This window comes from Sphaeramia orbicularis, unplaced genomic scaffold, assembly GCF_902148855.1.
Source record: "Sphaeramia orbicularis unplaced genomic scaffold, fSphaOr1.1, whole genome shotgun sequence".
Classification (NCBI taxonomy): Eukaryota; Metazoa; Chordata; class Actinopteri; order Kurtiformes; family Apogonidae; genus Sphaeramia; species Sphaeramia orbicularis.
Genome location: NW_021941464.1, coordinates 40001 through 56302, shown reverse-complemented (window position 1 = coordinate 56302; position 16302 = coordinate 40001). Strand labels below are relative to the sequence as shown.

The 16302-nt window shown below is 43.0% G+C and overlaps 1 protein-coding gene across 1 annotated transcript in view; it reads left to right on the top strand.

Annotated features, from left to right (window-relative positions):
• tlcd3a (TLC domain containing 3A) overlaps positions 1-16302 on the top strand; it is a 38685-nt gene that overhangs the window by 17115 nt on the left and 5268 nt on the right. The window contains exon 2 of the mRNA XM_030129567.1: positions 8665-8760. Coding sequence (XP_029985427.1) covers positions 8665-8760 — 96 coding nt within the window. The remainder of the gene's footprint in view (positions 1-8664; positions 8761-16302) is intronic.

The following is a 16302-nucleotide window of genomic DNA, read 5'->3' as shown; positions in this document are numbered from 1 at the left end:
TTTACAGACTGTCATCATGTGGATTCACCTACTGACAGATTTACTGGAAAAGGGCGGGGCACACACACCACTCTGACCAATCAGAGGTCTGCAGTAGGGTCATTCCATGGCAATTCACCCAATGGTCCCCACATGACCCCTCAGAAAATTATGAAAAAATTCACACTTGTTCACCTGCAGATAAACAAAGACATCCAACATGTTAATGTCATATCTGTAATAGTTTAGCAGATACAGCCCTTTGAAAAATTTTTTTTTTTTTTAATTTTGCAGTTGTGCTTTTGGTCCAACTGTGAGCAGCTGTCTGTCCTCAGGTATTCCATCCACACTGAAACTGAAACTGAGTGTCTGGGCTGAAACCCCCTGAACAGAGCAGACTGTGCATCAGAAGAACTGTGTGCTCCTTCATGTTTGGTCCATGAGGCCTTGAAATCAGGCCCAAAGGCTCATTCTGCAAATGTCCTCTGTCTTCAGACTGTCACTGGGACAGAATGGATGAATGGACACACCTCATGTTTTTACATGGATTCTTCTGGTCCAGATGCAACAACCTACTGAAAAAGACCACATTTAAGGAAAAGTGTTGATGTGAGGACATGAAGAAAATGGCTCCATTTACATTTGTCCCAAAAATCCTCTTTATTTGAGCACCCACATGACCATGTGGACAGTTCAGGAACATTTGGACATTTGGACCATGTCTTCATATATGTTTACAGATGTTGGGCACAGAATTTGAGCTTTGGGATAGAACTGGTTCTATTTGTAATATTTTTTGGACTGCATGACTATTTTCTTGCAGTTGTGTCCAAACGTAGGTGTAAATGTCATTTGAACAGTAGAATGGCATTGATTATTGCACCAGTTCTGATAATACTGCAGATATTTGAACCAGGCTGTGGAACTGCAGGATGGCTCAGATAGAAGAAGGACACATTTACCACAACTGGCTCAGGTTGAAGCCTGGAGTAGAGACTTCTGGGAAACTGGATGGAGCTGGTCAGCTGACCCAGTTTCACCAGGGTCAGCTGACCCAGTTCCACCAGGGTCAGCTGACCCAGTTCCACCAGGGTCAGCTGACCCAGTTTCACCAGGGTCAGCTGACCCAGTTCCACCAGGGTCAGCTGACCCAGTTTCACCAGGGTCAGCTGACCCAGTTTCACCAGGGTCAATGACAGAAATGGAGCTCAGATTTCCCAGAATGTTTATGATGCTGTCCAGCCTAATTTTGGGAATTCTGTTCATAATCCTGAACAAACTCATTCATCATGGAGGAAAAATGTGTAGTTGGATTGATCTGAAAGGAGGAATGTCACAGAAAGACATTATCAAGACAAACAGGCTTTGTGAAAACTGGGGATTCTGGGAAATCTGAGCTCCATTTGTCATTGACCCTGGTGAAACTGGGTCAGCTGACCAGCTCCATCCAATTCGTTTATCTGGTAGGTGAACAATCAATCAATCAATCAATCAATCAATCAATCAATTAATCAAACTTTATTTCTATAGCACTTTTCATACATGGTACATGCAGCACAAAGTGCTTCACAACAAACCCCCCACTGTCCCACAGTTGCAAATAAAAATACAAGCAACAAAGTAAAGTTTACAGTAAGAGTTCAATTAAAAGCTAGACTAAAAAGATAAGTTTTGAGTTTACTTTTTAAAATATGAACGCTGGCAGCGGACCTCAGGTCCTCAGGTCGGCTGTTCCATAGTTTGGGGCCATAAAAGCTGAATGAGGCCTCACCAGGAGTGTTAGTGTGGACTCTAGGAACAGTTAGACCTGAGGACCTGAGGGTCCCAGAGGGCTCATATGTTCAAAGCAAATCAGATAAATAAATAGGGCTAAGACCATTAACAGTTTTAAAAACCAATAAAAGCACTTTAAAATCGATCAAACAAGTGTGAATTTTTTTCAGAATTTTCTGAGGGGGTCATGTGGGGCACTTTTTGAAATCTGGTTGATTTGGGATGGAATGCCCCAGTGTTTACAGGGTCACCTTTAGTATCTGCTCCCCAGTCCTGGAACCTCAGTGGAGGAGAGACCAGAAAACTAGTACCAGGTACCAGATTCCAAAAAACTAGTGCCAGGTACCCGATTCCAGAAAACTAGTACCAGGTACCAGATTCCAAAAAACTAGTACCAGGTACCCGATTCCAGAAAACTAGTACCAGGTACCAGATTCCAGAAAACTAGTACCAGGTACCAGATTCCAAAAAACTAGTGCCAGGTACCCGATTCCAGAAAACTAGTACCAGGTACCAGATTCCAAAAAACTAGTACCAGGTACCCGATTCCAGAAAACTAGTACCAGGTACCAGATTCCAAAAAACTAGTACCAGGTACCAGATTCCAGAAAACTAGTACCAGGTACCAGATTCCAGGTCCTTTTATGTAATGGAAACACAAAAAGGCCGAGTCCAGTCGAGTCTGTACCACGTAGTGGAAACGCAGCATTAGGTGCATGAGTCCATCATGTCCAGGACATCAGACCAAACTGTGGGACTTCCTGAAGGTTCACGAAAAACTGGAGCAGAGGGGACGGACCTGAGAGCAGAGGGGACGGACCTGAGCAGAGGGGACGGACCTGAGAGCAGAGGGGACGGACCTGAGAGCAGAGGGGACGGACCTGAGAGCAGAGGGGACGGACCTGAGAGCAGAGGGGACGGACCTGAGCAGAGGGGACGGACCTGAGAGCAGAGGGGACGGACCTGAGCAGAGGGGACTGACCTGAGAGCAGAGGGGACGGGGACGGACCTGAGAGCAGAGGGGACGGACCTGAGCAGAGGGGACGGACCTGAGAGCAGAGGGGACGGACCTGAGAGCAGAGGGGACGGACCTGAGAGCAGAGGGGACGGACCTGATCTGAACTTCATGATGTAAAAGATAAAGTGAGTGTAGGAAATCATCCTGACAGTAGAACAGAACTAAAAGTCCGTCCTTCCTGAACTGATTCCTCTCAGTTCCGTTCACAGTTTGTTCGTAATAATAAACGTTTGTTTATTTGTGAAAACCAGGCTTTTGTGTCCGTCGTCAGGAACGGTTCATGTGACTGCAGCGTGAATAAATGTTCCTGAAGGCGTTGGAGTTTGATGAAGTCAGAGGGTCATGGGTTCATTCAGCGGTTCTGCAGTTTTCTGGGTTTGTCCTTTCTTGTTTGAAACCTTAGAATAGACAGTGACCATATATGTGTCCCCAAGAACAGAGGACAGAAGCACACAGGCACTGCTGTAGGACGACTGTGGACGCACCACAAACCAAGGGGATTATCGTCAACGAAAACTAACCAAAGGACCAAAACTACAACTGTAAAAACATTTCTGTTAACTGAAATAAATAAAAACTAGAATTAAAAGAAAAAAAACATAACGATCATAAAATATCCTATGGTGACAGCAGATAAAATTGCTTGAGCGAAAGAAATTGATTTCGTATCAATCTGACATTGACAAAGATGAAAACAAAGAGAACTTTGTCCATAACTTTTTTCCGTTTTAGTTTGTTTTGTAAACACAGTACAGTTCAGTTAGTTATGTTTTTTTTCTTTTAATTCTAGTTTTTCTTTCTTTCAGTTATTGAAAGTGTTTTTCCAGTTGTAGTTTTGGTCCTTTGGTTAGTGTTGGTGAAGGATAATGACCCTGGTGTTTGTGCAGGTGGAGCTGTGGTGTGTGTGGCTGTTTCCTGAACAGATGCTGAGCTCCAGGTCTGGAGCCTCTCATGCTTTATTCATCCTCATCCTTTCAGACTGTCAGGCAGACGGAGCTGCTTCTTTGTCTGGACTCTATTCTTTCTTCCATGCAGACTGACTCACCTGTTCTAGGACGGCCTCTCCTGTCGCACAGCGCTGTTCCACTGGTCAATATTTGAAGGCTTCATTCATTACTAATGTTCAGGACATCACTCCCTCCTCTGCTTCTGTCCCCGTTTGTCTTTCTGAAATTAATTCACTCAGCAAAAGGATTTTAAACCACAGGTGATCAGCCACAACCTCAGTTTAATCCATTTTAGACTACGGCGGTGGACGGGCAAGAATCTGATGATACGATACAAACCACAACACTAGGATCACCACTCGATATATCATGATACTGTTAAAAAGGCAATTTTTTTGTTTGTTTCTTTTTTAAATGATTATTTCCTTGAAGAATTGAATTCCATCATAAATCTGCACAAATCCTAAACACATTTGTATTTGATCCCAACAGGATCTAATGTTCTATCACCAAATGTTCAGACTGTTCAAACTGAAATTCTGTTTTACAGACATTCCAGTTTCAGATCCTGTTCAAATGTTCAGATTCTATTAGTTCACAACTAGGGATGGAACCATTACCGGCATAACGATAAACCGCAGTAAAATCACAGACGGTTAGTATTACCATTTAAATCCTAATTCTCATGATAACTGTGTTTGATTACCGCACTTTTAGGGGAAAATCCCTATGTAAAGATCAGCTTTAATGTCAAATATTTGAGTATAGTTTTAATTTATTACCATTTTAATTTTCTATACCTAATATTTGGAACCAGTATTTGCTTTTAAAGTCTTTGAAAAGGTTCGTTAAGCATCTGTGTGGTATTTATGCAATAAATTATATACATTTTTCAAATTGGATTTAATATTTTTTTGTGTGTTTTCTGGATGTTTGTGTTGATATAGTCAGTTAAAGTGAAAATAAATAAATAAATAAATAAATAAATAAATTTAAAATGTAAAAAAAAATTAAAACATTTTTAAAAATTGAAAATTTTTTAAAGAAATTTAAAAACAAAAGTAAAAAATAAATAACATAATACTAATAATAAAAATAAATCAAAAAAGGGAAAAAATAATAGACAAATGATATAGATGAAGTTGTGCTGAAAAAACAGATCCCAAACATGGGTATAGTAAACTTTTGTTTCTATAGTATAGAGGCTCTGCATGTGACGTCAGCTCTAGCAGAAGTCACTGTGGCTCCGCCCACTGAGTGTCAGACAGAGGCAGATGAGTAGTGCCTTTGGTTTGAATACTGTGAAAACTTTAGAACAATCTAAAAATGGGGCAGAGCTGTTGTGCCACTGATCGCACAAATAGGTTTAAAAGCACTGGGAGCTCTGGTTTTAGCGGAGACCTAAAGCCACAGACAGAAGAAGCAGATGGATCACTGACATTCACAGAAAGAACTGGAATCCAGACAACCAAACCTGGATCTGTGTCAGCTAACGTTCATTTGTGCTGTGTTCTGGTGTAAACTCATCCCCTAAATTCCATCTGGTTTTGGCTAACGTTCCTTCTTAGTAAAGCTCTTCATGTTAGCATCTGTCATTTAGTTCTAGATTTCAGAACTGAATCGTTTGTGTGTTCAGTTGTGTGATTGTGAACCTTGTGCTCTACATGATTTGTAAACTAGCTTAAACTGAGGCTAACCTAGTTTTCCAGATCAGGGGCTCCTCTAGCACACAGCTGTTGGATCTGTGTTGGATCCAGTATTTGATGGGAACTCTCCTTAAATCTCCACAGTACCAGTAGATCATCCACTCACTTGGGTCAGTACTAAGGGTTCAACTCCAGTAAATCAGTAGTGAACTGGGAGCACTACTGCTGGGCCTTTACCGCCCAAATCACCAAAAAACAAACTCCGTCTGCACTGACACAAAACCTCCAAAACAATAGTATGTTGAATGAAAGCACTCACCAGCTGGAATCCTCTAATGAACCAGGACCAGGATGGACACAACTCTGGGTCTGTTGGATGCTTTCAGCCTTTGCATTGGGGATTTTCCCGGCGTTGAACTCAGGTTCATGTAAATGTCAGGATAGGTGATTTCTGTCCCAGATCAGTGTTGGTAGAACACTGGTTGTTTGGTAGTTTGGATGGATCCATGTCCAGTCCAGTTGGCTTTAATTCCATCTGATATTCCACAGTTTTCTGCTCTGGCTGGAGTTACTGCTGTACTCCGCCATGTTGAGCCGCTTTGTTTTTGCCGCTCAGTCTGACTGAGAGGGGCGTGGCCTGGGGGCGTGGCCTGGGGGGAAGTGACAGATGTGCATTCACTCTATATAAAGACAAAATCAAAAGGACTGAAAAACAGACAAAACTCAGACTCAGACCACTAAGGGTTAATATTTGAATGTTTCTGACACAGAAGGGACATTGGGACGATTATTTTATTTGTTTTTATGTTTTTTGTTTTTTCCCAAAATGCAACTTGGTTCAATTCTTTCAGTGTGTGTATTAGTACTTTTTGAACATTTTGAGCACAATTTCAACAACACCACGATAACAATAACTGTGATACTTTGGTCACAATAACTGTGATATAACATTTTCATATGGTTTCATCTCAAGTCGACTCCAAAGTTTTTTCTATGTTTTTGAGTGAAAAAATTAAAATTCTGTAATGAAAATGTTTACATCTACGAACTGTACTTGAACATAACATGAACAAATATGACCCTGAAAATTCTTTAAAAAAAAAAAAAAAGTGCAATTTTAACAATATTATGCATTAGTTTTATCATGTATACATGTGCATTATAACGTACAGCTCACAGTGGGTCTACAAATACACAAAACTTTTAATAACAGACAGAATATTGTTAAAATTCCACAGACTTGTCTTTAGACATTTCAGGTTGTTCATATTTGATCAGGTTTTTCACATTTTTTGTAAAAGGCTTGTCTGTAAATGTCAACATTTTTGTGTAATTTAATTTTTTTTTTACACTAAAACCAAGAAAACAGTTTGTGGTTGTCATTATTTCTGCTTTATTCTGCTAGTGTTTCACTGGTTCTGACCCCCATTAGATTGAATTGACCTCAAATGTTTGAACATGCTTGGTTGTTCATTTCTTTAGTGTCATTTTTGTATTTCATTAATTCATCCCCCGGTCTGCATGTTTGACACCTGTGGTCTCAGGTGTTTATTGGAATGGTTGAGTCCTGCTGTGGTGGACCCTGACCCTCCTGCAGATGTTCAGTGGGACCTTCTGCAGGTTTTATAAAACAGACCACCACAGTACAAGTGTTGAAAAGCACACAGTAGAGTGGGCGTGGTGTTGGGATTGAACAGGTCAAGGTGTGCAGAGCAGAAGCCTGGGAACAGCAGGGTGGTTCACAATGATGCCAGATCCTATTTGGCCTGGTTCCTATTACTATTGTGAACATCTGTACCAAAAACTGAGCCAACAGGACGCCAGTAAAGGCTGGCACACTTTTTCAGTTTTGATTGTTCTACATAAGAAAGTGTCACTTTGGCAGAAACAGAACTGGAACAAAACAAAGATAAATGTGCTCGTTAATAATCTGTCCCAGTCCTTCTGCTCCATGTGTTCCAACATTAGAACAGTCCAAACTCTAGATCCCATGGATGACGACTGGGTTCTTTCATACTTTAACTCTGTGTCCTCGCACAACGCTGAGCTGAAACTGTTTTTGGTCTTCATTTGACTCAGGTTGTTGACAGCGTTTAACAAGAGCAACGCCTCTGTCTGCACTGTCACTGATGACCTTCAAGGAACAGACCAGGGCTGTCAAACATGCGGCCCGGGGGCCAAATGTGGCCCCCCAAAGGTTGCATTCTGGCCCCTGGGATGAATTAGTGAAATGCAAAAATTACACTTTAGATATTCATAAAAATTTTAGTTCAGGTGCCACATACAGACCGGGAAAAATATTATTATTCTAACCCCATATATACTTCCAACTCCAATTTCTCTCTTTGTAAGTATTTTGATGTAATTTTCCTGTATTTACACTAAAACAAACAATAATTTCCCCAAAAATGGATATATCCTGAACAAATATGAAAAACCTGAAATGTCTTAAGAGAAGTAAATGTAATAATTTTAACAATATTCTCCCTGTTACAGAATATTTATGTCTTTGTAGTTTCACCGTGATCTGGAAGTTGTAATGGACAGGATAAATTGAGGCATAATATTGTTAAAATTGCACTTATTTTTCTGAAGAAATTTGAGACTGTTCATGTTATTCACATTGTTTTAACAGACAGTTTGTAGATGGAAACATTTTCACCATGTAAGGAACTTATTTTTATATAATTATGTTATTATATTATTGGTCCAGCCCACTTCAGCCCAAATTTGGCTGAATTTGGCCCCTGAACTAAAATGAGTTTGACACCCCTGGAACAGATGGTTTGTCTTTTCAGATCCTCTTCTCAGGGCGTCTTTTTGCCTCCTTTTCTTCAGCATCAATGCGAGCGTCAGAGGATTCCAGGGCGACCAGTTCTTCTGACAGATTCCACAAATGTGGTCCAGTGCTCTTCAGTGCAGCTTTTATCTGCATATGGACGCAATCTCTGGGTCCAGTCCACATCGTTCTTTGGAGCATGTGTTTCCAGGAAAGCCTCATGCACGTACATGATGTAGACCAAACAGACGTGGAAAACTGTGCCATCTCCAAATGTGCTGCAACTGACTCCGTTTTTGGTGCAGATGCTTCGAATATCAACTGGAATAAGGCAACAAGTGATCTGGCAAAATCTGGCAAAAGTTTCTTTTGTGAACCACCCTAGTGAACATGTGCCTGTTCTGTTGGACAGGCTCGGATCAGGTCCACTGTGAACCCCAGCCGGGCTTTGGTCCACGCTCCTGTTGATTTCTTATGTCTGTCTGTGTCCTCACTCTGTCTGTTTTCTGTTTGTGTTGTCAGTTCTTCAGACAGGACCAGGGGGACTTCTTCATCGGCTGCTTGTTCCTCACTGAGCTGAGCACGCCCTTCGTGTCCCTGGGAAAAATACTGATTCAGGTGAGAGCCCATGAAAGGGTGGAGCCACAAGGGGGTGGAGCCACAAAGAGGTGAGCCACAAGGGGGTGGGGCCACAAAGAGGTGAGCCACAAGGGGGTGGAGAAAGAGGTGGAGGCATATCAGTGGAAGTGGAGGACACAGTAAAGGACTCCAACACACTGAAGGTGTTAAAACCTTCTTCCTTCACTGGGGTTCAGGTACAGACCCCTTTCATATGTGGTCCTAAATCGGACCAAACAGAGGTCTGTATTAGAAGTCTTAATGAGCAAGAAAACCAGAAAGGACTAATCACATTTTGTAATTAAGGCATTTTTCATGCTTTTGTCAGAACAAAGCCAAAGTTTACTCGGATCAGTTGGACTGGTTGTCCAGTCCCAGTGCATCTGGATCAAAGCAGTGGTTAAACATGTCAGAGGTCAGGGGTCAGGCGTCAGTTTGTCACATGGTTTCATCCAGTGGTATCCATGACACAAGCTTTAAAAAACAGACAGTGCATTAACGAACTTTCATCATGTCTTCATTTCACTCAATGAAATACTTTTGAATTCCATTCAAATTATGTTGAGTCGCATCTGTTTTCATCATGTCATTCCATTCTGGTGGAATACACACAGGTAGTGTTAAACCTGAAGGTAGTGTTAAACTTGAAGGTAGTGTTAAACATGAAGTGTTAAACCTGAAGGTAGTGTTAAACCTGAAGGTAGTGTTAAACATGAAGGTAGTGTTAAACATGAAGTGTTAAACCTGAAGGTAGTGTTAAACATGAAGGTAGTGTTAAACATGAAGGTAGTGTTAAACATGAAGTGTTAAACCTGAAGGTAGTGTTAAACATGAAGGTAGTGTTAAACATGAAGTGTTAAACCTGAAGGTAGTGTTAAACATGAAGGTAGTGTTAAACATGAAGTGTTAAACCTGAAGGTAGTGTTAAACATGAAGGTAGTGTTAAACCTGAAGGTAGTGTTAAACATGAAGGTAGTGTTAAACATGAAGGTAGTGTTAAACATGAAGGTAGTGTTAAACATGAAGTGTTAAACCTGAAGGTAGTGTTAAACATGAAGGTAGTGTTAAACCTGAAGGTAGTGTTAAACATGAAGGTAGTGTTAAACATGAAGGTAGTGTTAAACATGAAGGTAGTGTTAAACATGAAGTGTTAAACCTGAAGGTAGTGTTAAACCTAACCTAAACCTAACCTGCACTGATAAAAGCTTATGTCGCCCCACGACCACTCCGCTCGTCTGGGGAACGTAGTCTGGTGGTCCCCAGACCTTGTACAAGACAATCCAGGCTCTTTTCATGGGTCGTTCCACGTTGGTGGAACGCTCTACCAAGTGCTACAAGAACAGAGTCATCCCTGCCTATCTTCAAGAAGCTCCTGAAGACCCAGCTCTTCCGAGAGCACCTCCTGTCCTAGCACTTTCAAACATTCCATTTTAAATATTCTAATAAGGTTTTTCCCAGGACAACCACAGATTCTTTCACGATTATCTCTGGACCTGCTGCGGTGGTCCGGCCTCTCTCCTGCCCTCATCATCACCACTCACTTATCCTCAACCGCCTCCATGTGTCTCCCCCTACTCCCCCCTTCTCCCCCTCTCCCCCAGTCTCTATCTCTATTGCTCTCTCTTTTTCCCCTTCTCTACTCTCTCTCTTTAACCCCAACTGGTCAAGGCAGACGTCCATCCTCCAGGAGTCTGGGTCTGCTCCAGGTTTCTGCTGTTAAAGGGAAGTTTTTCCTTCCACTGTCACCATCACTAGTGTTTGCTCCTGGAGGATTCTGTTGGGTTTCTGTAAATTGACTTAGAGTCTGGTTTTGACCAACTCTATATATAAAATGTCAAGAGAGAACTTTTTTGTGATCTGGCGCTATATAAATAAAATTTGATTGATTGAGTGATTTAATTGGTTTTCCCCTGTAAGTCGCTTTGGAAAAAAGCGTCTGCCAAATGCGTAAACATAAACATAAACATAAACCTGAAGGTAGTGTTAAACATGAAGGTAGTGTTAAACATGAAGGTAGTGTTAAACATGAAGGTAGTGTTAAACATGAAGGTAGTGTTAAACATGAAGGCCAATTTAAAGGTTTGGTCTGAGATCTTAGAAAATGGCTTCCAGCAGCTCCATTTTGAAAATGCTCCGTTCAACAGTCCCACCCCCTTTGTTCAGACGTCCCTCTGAAGCCACGCCTCCAGAGTACTGGCACACACAGTGCTTGTTCCAGAGGGTTCACCAGCGCTGCACAGAAACACTTCAGCGGCTGAGGTTCCGTCTGGTGTATCCACTCATCCCTCCTTCAGTCTCCTCTAACCCCCCCGCTCTTCCAGAACAGTCCCAGTTCAGAGCTGTGGGACTAATGTTCCATTTCCTACTGGTTTATGTTTGGGACTAAACAGTTTACTGGTGAACTGTCCATCCTAATAGAACTAATAGAACTGATAGATCCAGGTTCTGGTTCTGGCTTCACTTCCTGTACCAGCGCTTCCTCTGGGAACGCACCATTCATGCTCGAAGAGGGGTACGAACAGAGGGGGGAGGGGCCAATGGCAGTTGAGTTTGATTGACATATCACCGTTCAATCATTTCCAGTGGGCGCTCAAAATGATTGGATGGTGTTTTTTCAGTCCTGTCTGTTCCACAGGTGAATGATGTTTTTCATGTTTGTGTTCGAGCATTTAATTAATTAGTTGTAATCAGGCTGTGAAGGGGATTTGAAGGAATATAATAAAAAATGCTCCAGGAAAAGATCTCAGAGCCCACCTTTAACTCAGGCGACCAGAAGAACGGTCGTAGAATCAGCAGATGTCCTGAAAGGTTCCTGATGGTTGTATGTATAAAGTAAACACGATATGACACAGTTCATAGTAGGAGGGTAACAGAAATATGACAGGACGGTTTCAGGACAGGGAGCTTTGGTTCCATACATTTACAGTACAGTGAAGGGGGGGGTGCTCCGTACCCACTGAAAAGTGAAAGTGAAACTTAAGGCTCCCAGAGTCAGTGCACTGTGAGTGGAGTGGACTGAGCGCGCTCTGTCGGTGGATGTTTGTTTGTCAGACGTACCAGTTTCCTACACTGACATCATCCTACATTTGTGTGACGCTGAGAACGCATACGCAGAGTGTGTGCGGTGGTGGTGTGGCAGTGGCACAAGGTTGGTGTGGAAACTCCAGGCGAGTGTTTGCGTTGTTCCCATAGTTCGACATGTATGTGTAGTGTATGGAAGTGCAGCATTCCAGCTCCGGTTCGCTGTTCCTGTCCGTCCACAGTCATGTGAGCAGCTCTGCTCAGAATCAAACAAACACAGCAGGTGTTTGGATTAATGTTCTATTGCAGAAACTAGCTGTTGTTCTTCATAGGATGCACTGCATACGTACAAATGAACTATTGTTAGTCTGACAATAGTGACATGAAGTGAACAGGAAAACCAGTTCAACCATTATTCCATCTGTTCCACATGACTGGGCATCAACTACACTGAACTACACTGTGTGTTTACACAGACAGCAGCAACAACTATGGAACCACTGTGGGAAGGACACCACCCAAACTAACATACATATATATATATATATATATATATATATATATATACAGTACAGGCCAAAAGTTTGGACACACCTTCTCATTCTTTGCATTTTCTTTATTTTCATGACTATTTTCATTGTAGATTCTCACTGAAGGCATCAAAACTATGAATGAACACATGTGGAATTATGTACTTAACAAAAAAGTGTGAAATAACTGAAAACATCTCTTATATTCTAGTTTCTTCAAAGTAGCCACCCTTAGCTCTGATGACTGCTTTGCACACTCTTGGCATTCTCTTGATGAGCTTCCAGAGGTAGTCACCTGAAATGGTTTCCTAACAGTCTTGAAGAAGTTCCCACAGATGCTTAGCACTTGTTGGCCCTTTTGCCTTCACTCTGCGGTCCAGCTCACCCCAAACCATCTCGACTGGGTTCAGGTCCGGTGACTGTGGAGGCCAGGTCATCTGGCGCAGCACTCCATCACTCTCCTTCTTGGTCAGATATCCCTCACACAGCCTGGAGGTGTGTTTGGGGTCATTGTCCTGTTGAAACATAAATGATGGTCCACCTAAACGCAGACCGGATGGAATGGCATGTCACTTCAGGATGCTGTGGTAGCCATGCTGATTCAGGTTGCCTTCAATCTTGAATAAATCCCCAACAGCGTCACCAGCAAAGCACCCCCACACCATCACACCTCCCCCTCCATGCTTCACGGTGGGAACCAGGCATGTAGCATCCATCCGTTCACCTTTTCTGCGTCGCACAAAGACACGGCGGTTGGATCCAAAGATCTGAAATTTGGACTCATCAGACCAAAGCACAGATTTCCACTGGTCTAATGTCCATTCCTTGGGTTTCTTGGCCCAAATAAATCTCTTGTGTTTGTTGCCTCTCCTGAGCAGTGGTTTCCTAGCAGCTGTTTGACCATGAAGGCCTGATTCACGCAGTCTCCTCTTAACAGTTGTTGTAGAGATGTGTCTGCTGCTAGAGCTCTGTGTGGTATTCATCTGGTCTCTGATCTGAGCTGCTGTTAATTTGCGATTTCTGAGGCTGGTGACTCAGATGAACTTATCTTCAGCATCAGAGGTGACTCTTGGTCTTCCTTTCCTGGGGCCGTCCTCATGTGAGCCAGTTTGGTTGGAGCGCTTGATGGTTTTTGCGACTGCACTTGGGGACACATTCAAAGTTTTTGAAATTTTCTAGACTGACTGACCTTCATTTCTTAAAGTAATGATGGCCACTCGTTTGTCTTTACTTAGCTGATTGGTTCTCGCCATAATATGTATTCTAACAGTTGTCCAATAGGGCTGTCAGCTGTGCATCAACCTGACTTCTGCACAACACAACTGATGGTCCCAACCCCATCAATAAGGCAAGAAATTCCACTAAGTAACCCTGACAAGGCACAGCTATGAAGTGGAAACCATTTCAGGTGACTACCTCTGGAAGCTCATCAAGAGAATGCCAAGGGTGTGCAAGGCAGTCATCAGAGCTAAGGGTGGATACTTTGAAGAAACTAGAATATAAGAGATGTTTTCAGTTATTTCACACTTTTTTGTTAAGTACATAATTCCACATGTGTTCATTCATAGTTTTGATGCCTTCAGTGAGAATCTACAATGAAAATAGTCATGAAAATAAAGAAAATGCGAAGAATGAGAAGGTGTGTCCAAACTTTTGGCCTGTACTGTGTATATAAATGGAAGTTTGGATGGTTTGTCTCTGTACTACTGTACTATAATCCTCTGTACTAATAGTATATACTGTGTACTATAATCCTCTGTACTAATAGTATATACTGTGTACTATAATCCTCTGTACTAATAGTATATACTGTGTACTATAATCAGAAATCAGACTCAAATGTAGTTTTTTTCGACTCCAACTGTTCAGTCAGTTGACTTGTGGACGATTTACTGACACAGCTGGAGCTGATCAGCTGAATGTGATGCATCAGCTGATCAGCTCCAGTGCCCTGGCATTCAGCTGGTTCAGTTTACTGCAGGATGAGAGCACAGCTTCATTCACATCACATAGCATGTGTGTGTGTGTGTGTGTGTGTGTGTGTGTGTGTGTGTGTGCAGAGCTGACACTGAGTCCAACAATAACACACACACACACACACACACACACACACACACACACACACACCAGTGTTTGCTGCTGGTCTTCAGACAGTTGAAGCTCATTGTCACTTACATTTAGGGATGGGAATTGAGAACCGGTTCTCTTTGAGAACCAGATCCCAGTAGCTTGATCCCTTGGAATCGTTTGCCTGCTTAACAATTCTGCCTTTGTTGCACATGCGCAATGACGTCACACGTACGCTGCATTGTTTTGGTCAGAACGAAGACAACATGAAGTTAAGGCAGAAACGGACTAAACAGACCACACCAGGTCCGAACAGACCACACCAGGTCCGAACAGACCACACCAGGTCCAAACAGACCACACCAGGTCCGAACAGACCACACCAGGTCCACACAGACCACACCAGGTCCAAACAGACCACACCAGGTCCACACAGACCACACCAGGTCCAAACAGACCACACCAGGTCTAAACAGACCACACCAGGTCCAAACAGACCACACCAGGTCTAAACAGACCACACCAGGTCTAAACAGACCACACCAGGTCCAGACAGACCACACCAGGTCCAAACAGACCACACCAGGTCTAAACAGACCACACCAGGTCCAAACAGACCACACCAGGTCCAAACAGACCACACCAGGTCCAAACAGACCACACCAGGTCTAAACAGACCACACCAGGTCCAAACAGACCACACCAGGTCCTTTTGAACTCTGTCAAAGCTTACATTTCTTCTAAAGGTGGAATCCCTCTAATCTGTTCAAACATTCGTCCACATGTGACTCATTTACAGGAATGTCTCATATTTGATTCTCTACTCAGCGGTGCTTGTGAATGTAGCGGCAGAGTGAACGCTGGGCTGGTTCTGGTTCCGGTGCGGGCAACAAACATCGTAACTCCTCAAATACAAGATTCCGAAGGGAAGAAGGGAAAGGAAATGAGGAGCACAACAACAGGAGACGAGCAGAGTCGAACTAGTTCCACGTAGAAGAAATGAGGCAATAGAGGAATTAGTAAAGAGTCTGGAGTTTCACTTTCACTGCCCCCCTGGAACAGCTGTGTGGACCATGTGACCTGGAACACCTGTGTGGACCATGTGACCTGGAACAGCTGTGTGGACCATGTGGTCTTCAGCTGGATGTTCCTGCAGCTCATGCTCGGTTCAGGTCAAATGCAGAACTCTGTTTCTCTTTGGTTTGCCTCGTCACTGTCCAATCAATAATTAAAGGAGGAGGCTCACTCCCCCCCCCCCACCCCTCCACCCTTCAGTGGTGTAAGAGGCAGTGGAAGGCCTCATTGGTCCAGACCCTGAGCCTGGGTCCTCCTCAGACTGTATCAGTAGTAGTGTCCTGCAGGTCTTCAGAGCTGTGCTGCTGTTTCCAGTTAAACCAGTGGACACTGGGATTCCACAGCGTCGCTGCCATCTGCTGTCAGCTGTTTCACCTCAGATCAGCACAAAACACACCGGCTGCAGTCGGACAGAACCAGGAGGGAAAAGGACGGACGGATCCGACCCACGGCAGCAGAAAAAAAACCCACAAAAACCCCCAAAACTCCCTCATTGGCACAAGGTTTGAATAGAAGTGAGCCAACGACAGCTGCTGTCTGTCACCACACTCACCTTCTGTCCACTTCTGGGTCTGATCGGATGAAAATAAATCTGACATCTAAATGGATTCTGAAATATATGAGGGTGTAAAATTCTTTGGTTACATGGTTTTGTTTGCTGCAGTTTACTGATCTGTGGTTCAGACTAAACTGGGACGGTTCTGACCTGGTTTAATGGATCCAAACAGATCTGTAGTTCAGTTATTAACGACACAAACCAACAGGAAACAGAGGAGTAGTGGGTTTACTGGGGCTGTTTACGTCTAAGAACAGAGCTAAGCTAACAGAGCTAAGCTAACAGAGCCAAGCT